Source organism: Vombatus ursinus, unplaced genomic scaffold (genome assembly GCF_900497805.2).
Source record: "Vombatus ursinus unplaced genomic scaffold, bare-nosed wombat genome assembly UNPS02014785.1, whole genome shotgun sequence".
In the NCBI taxonomy this organism is placed as follows: Eukaryota; Metazoa; Chordata; class Mammalia; order Diprotodontia; family Vombatidae; genus Vombatus; species Vombatus ursinus.
The window spans coordinates 9261540-9277127 of NW_020954563.1; the positions used below are offsets into that span (position 1 = coordinate 9261540).

The 15588-nt window shown below is 35.5% G+C and overlaps 1 protein-coding gene across 2 annotated transcripts in view; it reads right to left on the reverse strand.

The window, feature by feature from the left end:
- The window catches only part of PHF20 (PHD finger protein 20), a 113267-nt gene that overhangs the window by 54695 nt on the left and 42984 nt on the right, over positions 1-15588 (reverse strand). For both annotated transcript variants that reach the window (XM_027867044.1, XM_027867043.1), the window contains exons 5-9: positions 15336-15415; positions 11792-12176; positions 9303-9410; positions 8447-8626; positions 7673-7852 (exon numbers count right to left, since the gene is read on the reverse strand). In XM_027867044.1, coding sequence (XP_027722845.1) covers positions 7673-7852; positions 8447-8626; positions 9303-9410; positions 11792-12176; positions 15336-15415 — 933 coding nt within the window. The remainder of the gene's footprint in view (positions 1-7672; positions 7853-8446; positions 8627-9302; positions 9411-11791; positions 12177-15335; positions 15416-15588) is intronic.

Here is a 15588-nt window from a genome sequence, read left to right on the forward strand (position 1 = left end):
TATACACAGTAACAGCAATATTGTGCGATGACCAACTTTGATAGACTTAGCTCTTCTCAGCAATGCAAGGATCTAAGACATCTCCAAAAGACACATGATGGAAAATGCTATCCATATCCAGAGAAAGAACTATGGAGTGTGAATGCAGATCAAAGCATACTATTGTCTCTATTTCTGTTTTTTCTTTCTCGTAATTTTTTTCCTTTTGTTCTGATTCATTTTTCACATTACTAATGTGGAAACATGTTTAATGTGATTGTACATGTATAGCCTATATCAGACTGAATGTCATCTTGGGGAAGGGGGAGAGAAGGTAAAAAATTTAGCACTCAAAATCTTATAAAAGTGAATGTTGAAAACTAAAAATAAATAAATTTAATTTTAAAAAAAGACAATTCAGCATTGAGGCTAGTATTATGGAAAAGTACTATGGACAACAAAATAACTACTTATATATATATATATATATATATATATATATATATATATATATATATTTTTGTTCCTGGGACAAACAGGAAATGAAGAAGGCCTGCTAAGACCAAGTGTTGAATGAGATTGAGCAGCCTAATGTAATGCTGGTTAAATCCACCAGAGAAGAAAATATCATTTCCTTCACTGTTATAATAAAGTTATTTCAGGACACAGACTTTTAGATTGAAGCAGACAAGTTTTTGTCTTCCTCAAAGACAAATTCACACAGGAAAAAAATCCAATCAATCAATGCAAATGAAAAAACTGAAAACTCCTAGCTGAATATATGTGAAAATACAGGGCTGTTAAAGCTTAAAATTGCACTATGACTTTTGGAATATCCTGTATAAAGGAAAGTCAATGGGAGGGCTATTATTGCAAAAAGACAGGTAGCTTGCTTTGTCACATTAGTGAGGACAACAAGGTTCCAAACATCCTCTCTCATTCTTCAGGATGTCATGATGCTCCTCAAAGTTACTGAACTATTAGTAAAGCTATATACTAAGCCACTTGGAACTAGCTGCCTATCTATGACAGCAATAAGAGAGTTACCAGAAAATTCTGAAATTGCTCAAGGATAGAACATGGTCCAAGAAGTTAATAGGGAATGAAGTTTTGTTTTGTTGGGGAGAAGGGGAGGTTGTGGCAGCAAGAGCAATGTCGAACATTACAATAACTTAAGTATGTATGTTCTTGTTGAAAAAGTTTGACTTAAATATCTTACAAGTCTTATTTATATTAACAAGAAATTCCTTGGAGCATTATTAATAAAACATAGGTTTTCATTCTGCTAAGAATGGCACAAGGGGGAGAGGAAGAAAACCATTGCAACGAGAATCAGGAGACCTACATTCTCATCCAATCTCTGCCACCTCCTAACTTTGTGACTCCAAGCAAGTCACTTCAACTCACTAGGCCTCAGTTTCCCTCATCTATAAAATGAGATATTACTTACACCATCCCACTAGGATCACTGAGGACCAAGTGAGAGAACGCGCCTCTTCTCTGACACTGACCACATTCCACCTTGTATTAGTTTTTTTGGTACAGAAAATTTATGTTCCTTAATAAGACAAGAAGCTTCTTGAAAACCAAGGTGCTGCTGCTGGTGGCACTGTGAACTGATCAAACCATTCTGGAGAGCAATTTGGAACTATGCCCAACTGGCTATGAATCTCTGCATATGCTTTGACCCAGCAATACCACTACTAGGTCTGTATCCCAAAGAGATTTAAAAAAAAAGAAAGAAAGAAAGAAAGAAAGAAAAGAACCTATTTGTACAAAAATATTTATAGCAGTTCTTTTTTTGTGATGGCAAAGAACTGGAAACAGAGGGGATGCCTATCAATTGGGGAATGGCTGAACAAGTTGTGGTATATGAATGTAATGGAATACTACTGTGCTACAAGAAATGATGAGCAAGGGCAGCTAGATGGCGCAGTGGATAGAGCACCAGCCCTGAATTCAGGAGGACCTGAGTTCAAATCCGGCCTCAGACACATAACACTTACTAACTGTGTGACCCTGGGCAAGTCACTTAACCCCACTGCTAAGCAAAAAAAAAGAAAAAAGAAATGATGAGCAGAATGCCTTCAGAAAAACCTGGAAAGACTTAAACGAACTGATGCAAAGTGAAGTGAGCAGAACCAGGAAAACATTGTACACAGAAACAGCAATACTATACAATGATCAACTGTGAATGACTTACCTATTCTCAGTAATATAAAGAGCTAACATAGTTCTGAAGGACTAATGATGAAAAATGAGATCCACCTTCAGAGAGAGATGGGTTTTTGTTTTTGTTTTACTTTATTTTTCTTGTTGTTATTGGGCAGTTTTTTGGTCTGTGTTTTCTTTCACAACATGATTAACATGGAAATATGTTTTGCATCATTGCATATGTATAATCTTTATCAAACTGAATACCTTCTCAATGAGTGGGGAAGGGAGGGAGAGTGGGAGAGAATTTGGAACTCAAAATTGTAAAAAAAAAAAAAAAAAAAAAAAAAAAAAGGTTAAAAATTGTTTTTATATGTAGTTGGGAAAAAAAATAAGATACTAATTTTTTTTTAAAAAAAGGAAACCTAGGTGCTCATCAAAGCTTGTATTCTCCAAAATACCCAAAATGTAATAAGCATACAGAAAATAAGCTCAAAACAGGCACTAAGAAACAAGGTTTAACTTTTTGATCTGAAAAAAAATTACAAGATACAAAAACAGAAGATATCAACAAAATTTTAATTTTATAAAGAAAAATATTAACTTTGTGGCAGATATGGTAATGATTAATATATTGATGGATCTGTGATCTCATCTATTTGGGTACTTACTTGAATGGTACGAATTGCAAAAGATCTACATATTTCTCATGCTGTAGAATGCTTGCCAAAGTCTTCCCATAAATCTTCCAAATAAATGTACCCAATTTACCAAAGGCCTTTCATTTAACATTCTAAAGGAAACAGTGGAAACAATCAGACTGTCCTTTGTAATTTCTCTTTTCACAAGGTGCCCACTTACCTCCTTTGCCGATCTAATCTATATTCTTTAGAGCAAGTGTATGGAATCCTGTTCAGGTGTAGACAGGATATCTATCTTGTGATGGACCATCTGGATAGTCCCCAATTTTAGCTCACCATTTATGAGAGGAATAGATGAATGACTACTTGGGATACTAACTCCAACATGAATTTAACAAAACAACACAAACAACACAAACCCTTGCCCAAAATGGAACAAGTTCACCTAGTTTTCAGTAGTTCTAAAAACCAGACTGGCTTATAAGAAAATTCTCATGTATTTATTATTTTTGTTAATTTCTCTTAAGTCAAGCCACAAGTAAACAGATACTTCTATTATTTAAGTCCTCTTTCAAATTAGCTCAAATTACATTAGTTGATTTTGAATGGCTTTAAATAATTTTCTAAAACTTGGGCCCAGCCCATCTAGCCTACGTATAAATGGGCAGGACTCTGCATACTCCAGTAACACAAGTGTAAATAAATTACTATTATTAAGACGAAGGAGTCCCAAACCTAAGACTCTAAGAAATAGAAAACATCAAAATATTAATGGTAAATAAGATGTTATTGCCTTAATTTCCCCTACCCAAACTATCTTTGGTCATCTTCATAAACCCAAGTAATATCAGAAACAACTAAAAGAATGGTGAGAGGGTAGACCCTAAAGTATAAAGCCAATAAACTTTTAAAATAATATGTCTGCTCTATCCATGTCTTTTCATTTTTTAAAATCTATCTCAAATTACATTGTCCAAAATCAGACTTCAAGATATTTACAAATGGGGACCATTTTTTTCTAAGTGCTTTTTATAAAGTGCTTAACAAAGCACAATAAATATAGAATAAAAGTACAGGTAAAGTGAGCTAAATAGGGAAACAACATGCCTGGGTTTGTTCAAAACTGAAATTAATTAATTGACCCACCTGCTTTTAATGCTTCCCCCTCAAAAATGTCAGTAAGTAGTCAACTCTTAATTATTTGGATATGATAAGCAGAAAGCTCTGATGCAAACAAGAGAAAACCTCAGATCATCATCTAGCTGAGTAGAATAAAATCCTCAAGTAAGAAAGAGTCCTGTCCCTCACGGTAAGACAACTTTGAAAGATTGAAAGCCAAAAGGAAACTAGGATAAAGAGAACTAGCTCTTTTCTCTCTTCTGAAATCCAGTCCCTCATCTCCAGTTGTCTACTGGATACCTCCACCTGGATGTCCCAAAGGCAGCTAAAATGCACCATGTCCAAAACAGAATTCATTATTTTTCTACTTAAACTCACCCTCTTCCCTATTACTATTAGGTCCCACCCTTATGGGTGCTCAACCAACGGAATCATACTCAACTCTTCCTTCTTACCACCTATTTCCAATCAGATGCCAAATTCTATGGAATTCTACCAACACAACACCTCTCATATTCACCTCCCCTCCACTTATAGTACAACCAAAATAATTCAAGCTTTCCTCACCCAGATTGCTAAAATAGTCTACTACTTTGGCCTCCTTGCATCCAATTTCTTTGCTTTCTTCTCTATCCCCCATCTACCTATCAAATTGACATTGCTAAAGCAGAGGTCAAACCACGTCACCCCTCTGCTCAAAAAGCTTCCATGGTTCTCTAGGATGGGTTCTAGGATGAAAGGTAAGCTCCTCCATTGGGCATTTAAGGCCCTTCACAATCTGACTCCGGCCTATCGTTCCAGGCTGACTACACATTCCTCTCCCTTATGTACCCTATGCTCCAGGCAAACTGGCCTAGCTATAGTCCCCAGTACCAAATAGTCTCTGTCCAGCCTCCATACCTTGCACAAGCTGCACCCCATTTCCAACATGTTCTACCTCCTAAACTCTGCCTCTGGGAAGCTCCCTTCAAGGCTTAGCTCAATTGCTACCTCCTTAAAGAGTCCTTTTCTGACTACCCCAGTTGTTAAGCACATTGGTTAGTTAACCTCACCCATCACTTTTATTTATTTTACATATATTCTATATTTATGTTCTGTGAACATATTGTATCCCCGAGTAGAAGATAAGCCCCATAAGACCAGGGACTGTCTCACCTTTGTATTTGTATTCCCAGTCTCGTTTAGTCCCTATTTATTCATTGTATTCCCAGTCCCTGGAACATAGTAAGAGCTTATTAAATGTTTACTGATTGATTTAACCCTCCAATTTACAGCTGAGGGAACTGAGCCCTGAAAGTTAAAAAGACATGCCCAATGTTACAATGAGAGTAAGCAGCAGAGGCAAGTTTCAAACCCCTCCTCTGATTCCAAATCTACTGCACCACATTACTCGACATAATAAATATTGGGGAGAAGTCAATTTTTTCAAGCAGTTTTTATGAAACCACATTTATACAAGTTATACAGCAGCTATAAAGGTCTAAAAATGTATTTAGTGCAAAACAGCTTTCAAAATTTGGTTTTTTAAATAGATTTCACCTTTCGCTGTCTATATAGAATAAAATTCCACTGAAGAGTTACATTATTCTTCATATTTGAAATTAAACTTTTGGAGGAAAAAAACAGTATTGGCCCACATATTCAATATTATGAAAATACTATTACATTTGGTACAAAACACTATTTTGTGACATTAAAATAAATAACCTAATTTCATAATCCAGGGTCTTACAGTATTATAAATGCAAAATGGGACTGATATTGATTTTTTAAAAAAATGTTTTAACTGGCTTGCTGAATATATAGTATAACAGACAGCTATGTTATTATGAGAAGCTCTTAATATCTACTGACTTTTTTTTAACTGTTACTCCTGAATTGTGGGACCATAACTGCACACAGCCTTCCTCTGTTTTCTAATGTCCCTCTCAAAAATACCAGCAAACTAGATAATCTACCAAAGACTCTATCGGATTTATTTTTAAACTATGCATCTGGGTCTATTTGTGAAATTCTCTGTTACAATTAATCAACCAATAAAAACTGATTAAACAACCTAATAAGCAGCTATAAAGGCCTATGGAATATATTAAATACAACAAGTCTAAGGCCCTTAAAACTTGTTACACCAAAATATCTTTTGAAATGTGTTGTTTGTGGATAGAGCATTGGCCTGGAGTCAGAAAGACCTGAGTTCAAATTTGGCCTCAGTGGGGCAGCTAGGTGACGCTGTGAATAGAGCACCGGGTCTTGAGTCAGGAGGACCTGAGTTCAAATATTACCTCAGACCAGACACTTGACACTTACTAGCTGTGTGACCCTGGACAAGTCACTTAACCCCAACTGCCTTGCAAGAATAAATAAATAAATGAAACAAATTTGGCCTCAGACACTTCCTAGCTGTGTGATCCTGGGCAAGTCACTTAATCCTATTTGCCTCAGTTTCCTCATCTGTAAAATAAGCTGGAGAAGGAAATGGCAAACCACTCTAGTATCTCTGACAGGAAAACCTCAAATGGGGTCACAAAGAGTTGGATATGATTGAACAACAAAAATGTGCTAGGCACTGTTTGAAGTACTGAGGATACAAAGAGAGTTACAAGGTATCCCATCCCCTTGAAGAGTTCGTAATCTAATGGAGAAAACAACATGCAAACAATTACGTAAAAATAAGCTATATACTGGGTACCAAATTGAAAATAACCAACAGAGGGAAGGCACTAAAATTAAGAGGAAAGGCTTCCTACAGAAGGTGGAATTTTAGCTGGGACCTGAAGGAAGCCAGAGAAAACAGGAGGTGGAGAGGGACAAAGTGATAGATGGAGCAGAACAGGGAGAGGGAGAGAGAGGAAAAGGAAGAGGGAGAAGGGGAATGAGAGGAGAGAAGGAGAAATGGAGGGGGAGGGGTGTGTGTGTGTGTGTGTGTGTGTGTGTGTGTGTGTAAAAGACAGAAACGGAGATAGAAGACTGAGAGGCAGAAAGACAGAGATAGACAGAGAGAAAACACACATTCAATGCATGAGGGATAGTCAGTGAACATGCCTGCAGTCAGAAGAATTCAGATTATGTTGAAAAAAATCGAGACTGCAAAAATATTTCTCACAAGATCTTTTTCATTGGCTCACCAGGCAGAGTCAAAACCATCTCAGGAACTCAGTTCATAGTTAGGTTCCAGATGGAATAAACTCTGAAGTAGGGATGGATCCACTATCACATATTTTCCCTTGAATTTTTCCATTTGAGTAATATTAACTCTACTACAATAGATATCCCTGTTGGGTTCTGCTGGAAAAGAGGGTTGCCCGGTAGGACCTGGGGCTTTAATATATGTTCAAGACATGCTCAAATTTACATAAACATCTTTTCTTTCTATTTCAACTGTTTAACCTTCTTCACACAATACACAAAGACAAAATTCAAAATGTTTTGTCCAATTATTTTTAGAATATTTCAACATTTGGGAGAAGGAAGGGTGTAGAGGGAAAGAAGTATTTTGGTTTCATACCCAAATAAAATTTTGTTAAGTGCATTAATCTGCTGAATTGCAATCACTATTTGAAAGTAAACCCCACCACATGCAAACTGTTTGCAACTTCAAATATATTATGTGAAAGAGAAAATTCATTCTTAGAAGTTAAGCAGAATTTTTTAATTAAGCAATCAAAGCAAAAGCAAAGAAATATGTACTTTTAGAAGTTAATTATGAGAAAGCTCTTATCAGTAACTCATCATAAATAAAAGATATTCAAGTCTTGTATTTGTCAGGGCTAAATCTGAACCTGTTACAGCAGAAATCTCTTTCAACTCAGCAAGTGGAGAGGATAGTTCAGCATCTACAGCTTTGTCTTCCATTGAATTGCAATTCAAATCAAATGCTGCAGTCCCCAATCCATCCACAAAGTACTGGTGTGTTAGTTCAGATGAGCTTTTATCAGACTGGACAGGAGATTCTAACTGACCTAAAAGAAAAAAATGAAAGCTTGGCAACCATACATTTGCCAGTCAAAAACATTACACAAAAATCATGGAACAGGCAGTTGCATGACAACACATGATGAGGACAGCCAGTTACTTTCTAACAAAGATTAACGTTCACAATGAGCATTAAGTTGTTAAAAACCAAAGCTGAAATTACATAAATACATATTTAGGACTGATATCATTCCTAAATGGAAACGAAGGAGGAGCTAACTAAAGCAAGAAACTGAGTCACTGAGGATGAAAATATAGAAGAATAAAGAATAGGAAATACAATCTAAGTTTGTTTTACAGAGTAGCAGAATCACATCAATAATGTATTTCTAAACCAACTTTCTGAAACTCTTACCATAAGGATATTGAAACCTGACTATAACATTTAGAAAATCTCTCAACCAATTTAGTAAAGAATAATGTATCGGGAAATCACTGCAACACATTGAAGAATTTGATTTCAAGAGGATTTCTTATTTGTTTAAGGCATATAAAAAGGTTTGATAAACTCCATTTCCTTAATTTATACATATTAGCCACCAGAAGAGCAGGAAACTGGTACATTATAGACAGATACTTACCTTCTTCTGATTCCTTGGCAAGAAGCAAAGTATCTTCTGAAGCAGCACTATCACCCACATTTGATATGACCAAGTCTGCATCTAGGATGTCATGGCTTCCACTATTAGAAAGCCTTGATGATCGTCTCCTGGTCAAGTCTTTGTCATTATTTTCTGGGTAGGTTTTTGGCTTTTCCTGAGCTAAAAACCATTAACAGAGTTGTAGTTAGTTGTGATTAATTTTAACATAGATATATCAAAGCTAAGACTGACTTTCTGGCTGGATTAACTTCTTATTCAGTATCTCACAGAAAGGCTTATGGAATCTTACTCCAGTACACAAAAGAAAACATTTTCCCATTTTATATTTTTTAAAAGGTTGTGGTCTTGTTGCCAAAGGAAAATTTTACTTATATAAAGATTTTATAGTCTGAAAATATATGTAATGGGGGTCATTCACAAATCCTAGCTATTAAGATCTATTTGGAAACTCCCCAAGAGTCCCAAATTCTATGTTACAATTCCCAAAGTCAATAATGTGGTTTATTCAGCATTTCGCTCAGAATGAGAGACTAAAAATATTAGCAAGTCATTAAACTTATATCATGGTACATTCAAAATCAAATGTACTATCCTTTGTGTATAAATACAAGGCTATTAATCCACCCTCAAAATAGCACATAGTTGAATATTCACTTTTCTAACATCAATTAAGGGTTTGCACCAGCCTAGCCCCACATCATACCATGGAATAGCTTCAAATATGCAAGACAATCGAGTAATGTAAGATAAAAGTTGTGAGTTTAGCTTCATCAAAATCATGCTCTAATCAACCAACCTAAAGATTCTCTCTCTTATGCACACACAAAATACTCACATGAATTTTTTTCAAGCCTGGGGCGCTTTAATGGGATTTCAGTTCCTTTTGATATTTTCCGGCGTCTTAATTCCAATGTTATTGGTTGCAAAGTTTGGGAATTTGGTTCTACAAAATCAAAGCAAATTTTAAAAAACAAGGAGAACTGAGCCAACTTCATTGACACATTCAAGGACATACATCTCTTTATGAAAATTACCTTATAACCAGCTAATTTGTTTGCTTTAGCTAAGAAAAGCAAGTTCAATTTTTCTTGTTCCTTCGCTGTTGCCTCTTATAAAGGTAGAAGGAGCTATTCATAATGCTATTATCCTTAAAAGAGCTGCTGATACATTGCAGACGACTAATATCAAGTAGCATTTTGATTTTCCACTTCTCTTTTATGTTTTACTCCTATTATAGACCTTCATTACCCCAACTCACACTCACGTTCCCCTAAGCCTTGGAGGTCAAACATGTCAAAACAATTAACTTCCTTTGAAGTGTCAAAGTGCTATGACAACCAACTAAATTAATACCTGACTTAATGTAATGATTTTTAAAAAGCCATTTCTCCTATCCTTTAGTATCACAGACCTAGGGCTAGAATAGCCCTCATTCAGAAGCTCTCTAGTCCTAACTCTTCATTTTACAGATGAGAAAATCCAGTCCCAAGAAAGCTATGGCTTGCCCAAGGTAACACAGGTAGAATGTACTAGAGTTGGGATTTGAACCTCTAACTCCAAAGCCAAGGTTCTTTCCACTTTATCAGGCTACTTCCCAAAGTCTTCTAAACTCTCATAGGAACTCTCAGTAAAATGACTGACTGTGAGTATACAATAGAAATGTTGTATAGACAACATCATAAAGTCTAAGTCCTAGACTTTTTCATGTGATTATGGCCTTCAAACCCTATCTGGAAAATCAGGTAACTTAAAGTTACCTGGTATGAATATAAGAAATATGAGTATATTTTCATATGGGGTCCCACAAATAATTCCATAAAGATCAACTGAATTTGCTGTTATGGTACACTCTCTAGTTATTTTTTCATTATTCTTGGCAAAGAATTTTTCATTATTCTTTGCTCTCTTAATTCTTAGTGGCATAATTTAGCAATGTCTGTTACTGATATTACTGTTTGTTTTTAAGCAAAAATACTTAATTATTTCTACCTATTCGAGAAGGCTAAGAGCCAAGAAGACAACTAGCTTAGAGAAGGAGGAGGAAATCTCATCTAAAGCTGATTTTCATCCATCAAAGCTTGTGCCTTGTTCCTCTCAGCCTCCTTTTCTTCCCCCTTCCCCCTCTCCACCCTTTCTCTCATATAAAGTAGGGCATAAGGAAACAGAATGGAAGAACTAGATAACTTCCTGGTTCTTCAGAAGTGATTTCATTTCACAGTGTTAATTTTTTTTTTAGATTTGTGAACATCATGATCACATACATGTCTAAACAACATACGATTATTCAAAAGGGTATACAAAAACACATTCCAAAGTCAAATACAGATTACATCCATTACAACCAAAAACAAGGATCTCCCAAACCTCACTGAACAGAACTCATTCAAGCAATTTTTACTACAACAAATTCCAAGGCAACAAAATAATTTGAATAATCTCTTAAGAGTCTGTTGTAACAAAATTTTACTTAACATCATCTGTACACTGCATCAAAAAACACTGCCATACAGAATAGACTATTACCGAGCTAGAAAGGACCTTAGAGGTCATCGAATTCACCCTATCATATTACAGAGGGGGAAAACTGAGGTCCAGGTCACACACAGCAAGTTTTGGGCTGTAACTCAAACCCAGTTTTACTGACTTCTGTTTTGATATCCTTTTCTGCTATAGCACATTACCTTCTGTCTAGGAACAAAGAGACACAATTTAAGGATTGATTAAATACTGTACTATTCCGCAGTTTTCCAAAACATCTTTGAAAACTGCCCCTGGATTATAAAGTTCATGTCACTCCTCCTTCCTAGCTCGACTACATCCTTCAATGTATCCTGACCCATACACCTAACTTTTCTTATCATATTTACACTGTTTTGAATTAATTTTAAAACTCTTCTCTTTGATAAATAATTGACTTAGTTTGAGTTTCCTTTCAGCAGTTGCTAATAAGGTGACACAAATGAAATTACTCAAATATGCAACAGCAAAAAACATCTGAGTTTGCTGAAATAGTTTATGTCTGCATGAAAATTTCTTCTGTATAACTATCACTGCAGTTCCAAATGCAACTGTGCATGTGGGCTGCAAAAAAAAAAAAATCTGTTGACTTGCGATGTCACTGCTTAAGGACAACAGCACAATTCAACTCTGTTTGCACATTTATGATCACAGAGACAGCATCTGAACATTACAGAACAACTTTTCCAAGCCAGTGATAATTGTGTCATAGTTGCCACAACTTCACTTCACCCACAACAAACAGACCATTTCCTATAGAAAAAGTCATGAGTTTCTGCAACCACACGCATGCTCTTCAGCACTCACCAGATGGAGGTATGGAAGGGGGCCGGCCTCTCTTTCTTTTGGGCTCCCTTAGATTTTCCTGTGTATTCTTCACAATGTCATTCTCTGGCTTCTTGTCTGCCTGGGTCTCCCCAGAATATTCTCTGTCATTTTCTGAAATATTCTCCTTGTCTTCTTTCTCATTCTTCGGCAGACCTTTTTCAGACCCCTTCCCTTTTTCAGGACTGACTAACTTTCCTTCTCTGTCAGGCTGTCTGGGTCTCTTTTCAGCCTTTAAAGTCTTGTCATCTTTGTCTTTCTTAGCATGAGCAGGCACTTTTCTCTGCTCTTTAAACTTCTCTCGGTTATCAGGAGATGAAAAGCTTTCGTTATCTTTTTCTTTAGGCCTGGCATTGCCCACAATATTCTAAAACAGGCAAAATAGCAGTGAGAAATATTTTTGTGATTACTTACAGTCTTGTATTGGAAGGCTTCTACAAAGATTTAAAGACAAATAAATATAAGATAACATTTGTTCTATCTCCATCTAACACTGAATTGTTCAAAAGAACCATTCAAATACCGTTCTTAAAAACATCTTCATAAACACCAGCCCTGGAGTCAGGAGGACCTGAGTTAAAATCTGACCTCAGACACATAACATTTACTAGCAGTGTGACCCTGGGCAAGTCACTTAACCCCAATTGCCTTGCAAAAAAAAAAAATCTTCAAGACTTAAAAAAAAAAAGTTTGCCATACTCCTATATTTCTGATAAGTAATGCATCTGAAATCCAGTTCTCCAATTCTGTAAAGCATTTACTACCTTATGCAGAAATTGCTAAGTACTAAAAATAATACACAAATCTATATTCAGTCCATGTTTTTAGAAGCATCATCAGAGAGGCTGAAAATATGCATGCAGTACCCAAACTCTTCCTTGGTGCTTTTACTATGTGTCAATTGTGAGGCACCTGAAAGCGATCCTTACCAAGTGAAGGAGTGCATTTAAACGACCATCACTACTCTCTGGCCGAGCTCCTTTACCAGGAAAGAGCCTATGGAGTATGATAAAGGTCATGATTGGACCAAGGACCTGTGCTATGTGTCCAAGATAATTTTCATCTCTGCCTTTAAGTGGCAGACTGTTATTATCTCTGAAGGATATCTATCTATCAACAAAAACACAGTCTCTGAACCCATAGTCTCTGAAATTTCTGATATCAAAAATACTTTCTCTGAATGCCCCTACCTTAGAAAGAAAAGCATAGAGAAAACAAAGGGAAAGGAATCATCTGTCAGTCCTCATTCCAAATAACAACTAATCTGGAGACAAAATTCATTACAAAGATCCAGGCTAAGAATTCTAAATAATATAAGACCATCAGTCTACAAATCCTCAAGCATCAGAGAACCTGAATCACAGAACTCAAAGACTCTGACAAGGCAGATGCCACTGTCCTAGCCAAAAAGGCTACAGCAAGTTTAGCCCTGGGCAAGGAAGAATCAAATCATTCTACCAGAGATGGCATGGGAAAGGGAAAAAGAGGCTATTTCCTACGACAAAGGTTCAAGTAAGACATTAACATTACAGTAAATAAAGTCTTTCAGAGGTAATAATAATTTAAAAAAAAAAGATTTTCCTAATCTATTCCTCATTTTACTATTTACTATTACTCATTCTTTTTGAAACCGTTATAACCAATAAGAACAAGGAAAAGAGAGAACAAAATATACCATTTTGGATCAATTAATGTACTAGATGAAAAGTTCAATATAACAATATAAGATAAATATCACTTAAATACTTATAATGTACCAAAACTGTGCACAGACAAAATAGACATACATCCACATGAAGTGACCTGAAAAGAAACCTGCCACAGGTGCCCCTCAGCATAGTGCTTGGCACAGAGTTAGTACATAATAAATTTTCTTTCTTTCTCTGTGTCTTTCTGTCTTTCTATCTTTCTTCCTTTCTATCCATCTATTTCCAAGCCAAGCTGGCCCTAGATCCAGAGCAGAAGTACCAGGGAATCCTAGTCTTCAAGGGATTCAAATGACTCTCGGGCAATCGCACACCTACCCCAAAAACTGAGGTAAATGAGAGAAGCAACACCAACACACTGGATGAGATTTTGGGTGAGGGTTCCTTATACAGGATCAAAAAAATGTTATTTCTACAACTATGTGACCTTTTTAACCAAACTTTTAAAATTAATTTTTTTTTTGTTTCCCTTAATTACCTAAGCCAGTCAGGTTAACTAGTAAAGCTGTGTCTTAGTTGATTAAAGTACTAAAGGATTGGCTTTTTGTGTTGTTTTGCTTTTTAATTCAAGCCAGAAAAGCTAAAGGAATTCATGTACCTTGGAGGCCATGCAACAAAAAAAAAAAAAAGAAAAAAGAAAAAGAGAAAGAAAGGCCGTCATTCAAACTGATCAGGGGTATGAACCTATTAGGAAGTATAGGAAAACCTTCCAGAGTGTGTTCAGGGCTTACATTAGAGTAATATTAATTACATTTATCACATGAAGAGATTCGTTATTAATTTAGCAAACCACTTTCTTCTTAAAAGAAAAGTATATTTTAAGCCCCACAACAAAATTATTTGCTTTATAAATCCCAAATAAGAAGAACCTGAATTAATGAGGTTTAATTGTAACTCAGAGTCCCATTTAGTGCCTCTGGATTATATCATTAAACAGAAAGGAACAATTAGTTGAAACACCAGAATTTTTTAATGGTCCGCTTTTCAATAGATTAGTTGTTTCCTTTTATAATGTAACATATTTAGAGAAGCATTTACTAAACTTATAAGGCAAATAGAAGCATTTAATTATCAAAGTACAAGACTCCATAAGACTCAATACTGAGAACTATTATACTGATTCACCACTAAAGAAGTGAGTAGCTTCACTGGATAATTAACAAACAATTTTACTAATTTACTAATAAAGTTCATTAAAAACCTGGGCTGTCTTAAAATATTTCAACAATTAATATTAACAATAAAAATTATAATTCTAGAAAAAAAAAGTCATCACCCATATTTTAAATCCTCTCTTTTCTCCCCAAAAGCTTCATTAGGTAATGGGTGTAAAATTCACTTAAAGGGAAAAAATATTCCAAAGGGCCAGAGCAAACTATAGTTTTGAGAAGGAATTAGTCCTGTTGGGCTCAAGAATGAGATAACAAAGAAAATAACAACTATCGTCCCAGGGCACTAAAACAACCTAAAAAGAAACGTTCTTCAGGTCTCCTCATGCCACTTGCTCAAGTAGAGTGGATAAAAATGGCTCTACGTGAAGAGAAAGGAAAGAAAAAAAGGATCAAGGAAATGCAGAAGTTGACAACTAAGTATGTGTTTGCATCCTAAGGACTCTGAGTTAAAGAGAATTATAAATCAAACCTATTACCAAGTATTTTACTCAGAAATGCTTTCTTTTCTTACTGTGAAATCTGTGTCAGAATGAGAGGATAAACATTTTTGCTATCATCAAAACAAAGCCAATGTCTTTATTTTTTTTAAGTAACTAAAACATTGGAATTATTCAAACTACATGCAAAGCACAAAACTGTGATTCTCACCTGATCTTTGGAAAAAGCTTTGACATGAATATGTTTGACAGTCTGAATTACTCCATCATAAAATTTCACAGTATACGTACCTAAAATTCAAAAATACATCATAAGTTTAACATTTGCATTTCAATTACAGAAACAACTTTTCAATGTTCAAAAACACAGAATTACCATCACACATCATCTGTAGGAATTAAAAATTACTTGGGAAATACTAAACTCTTACAACTGTGCGCTTGAGTTCATTTATCTGTCAGGA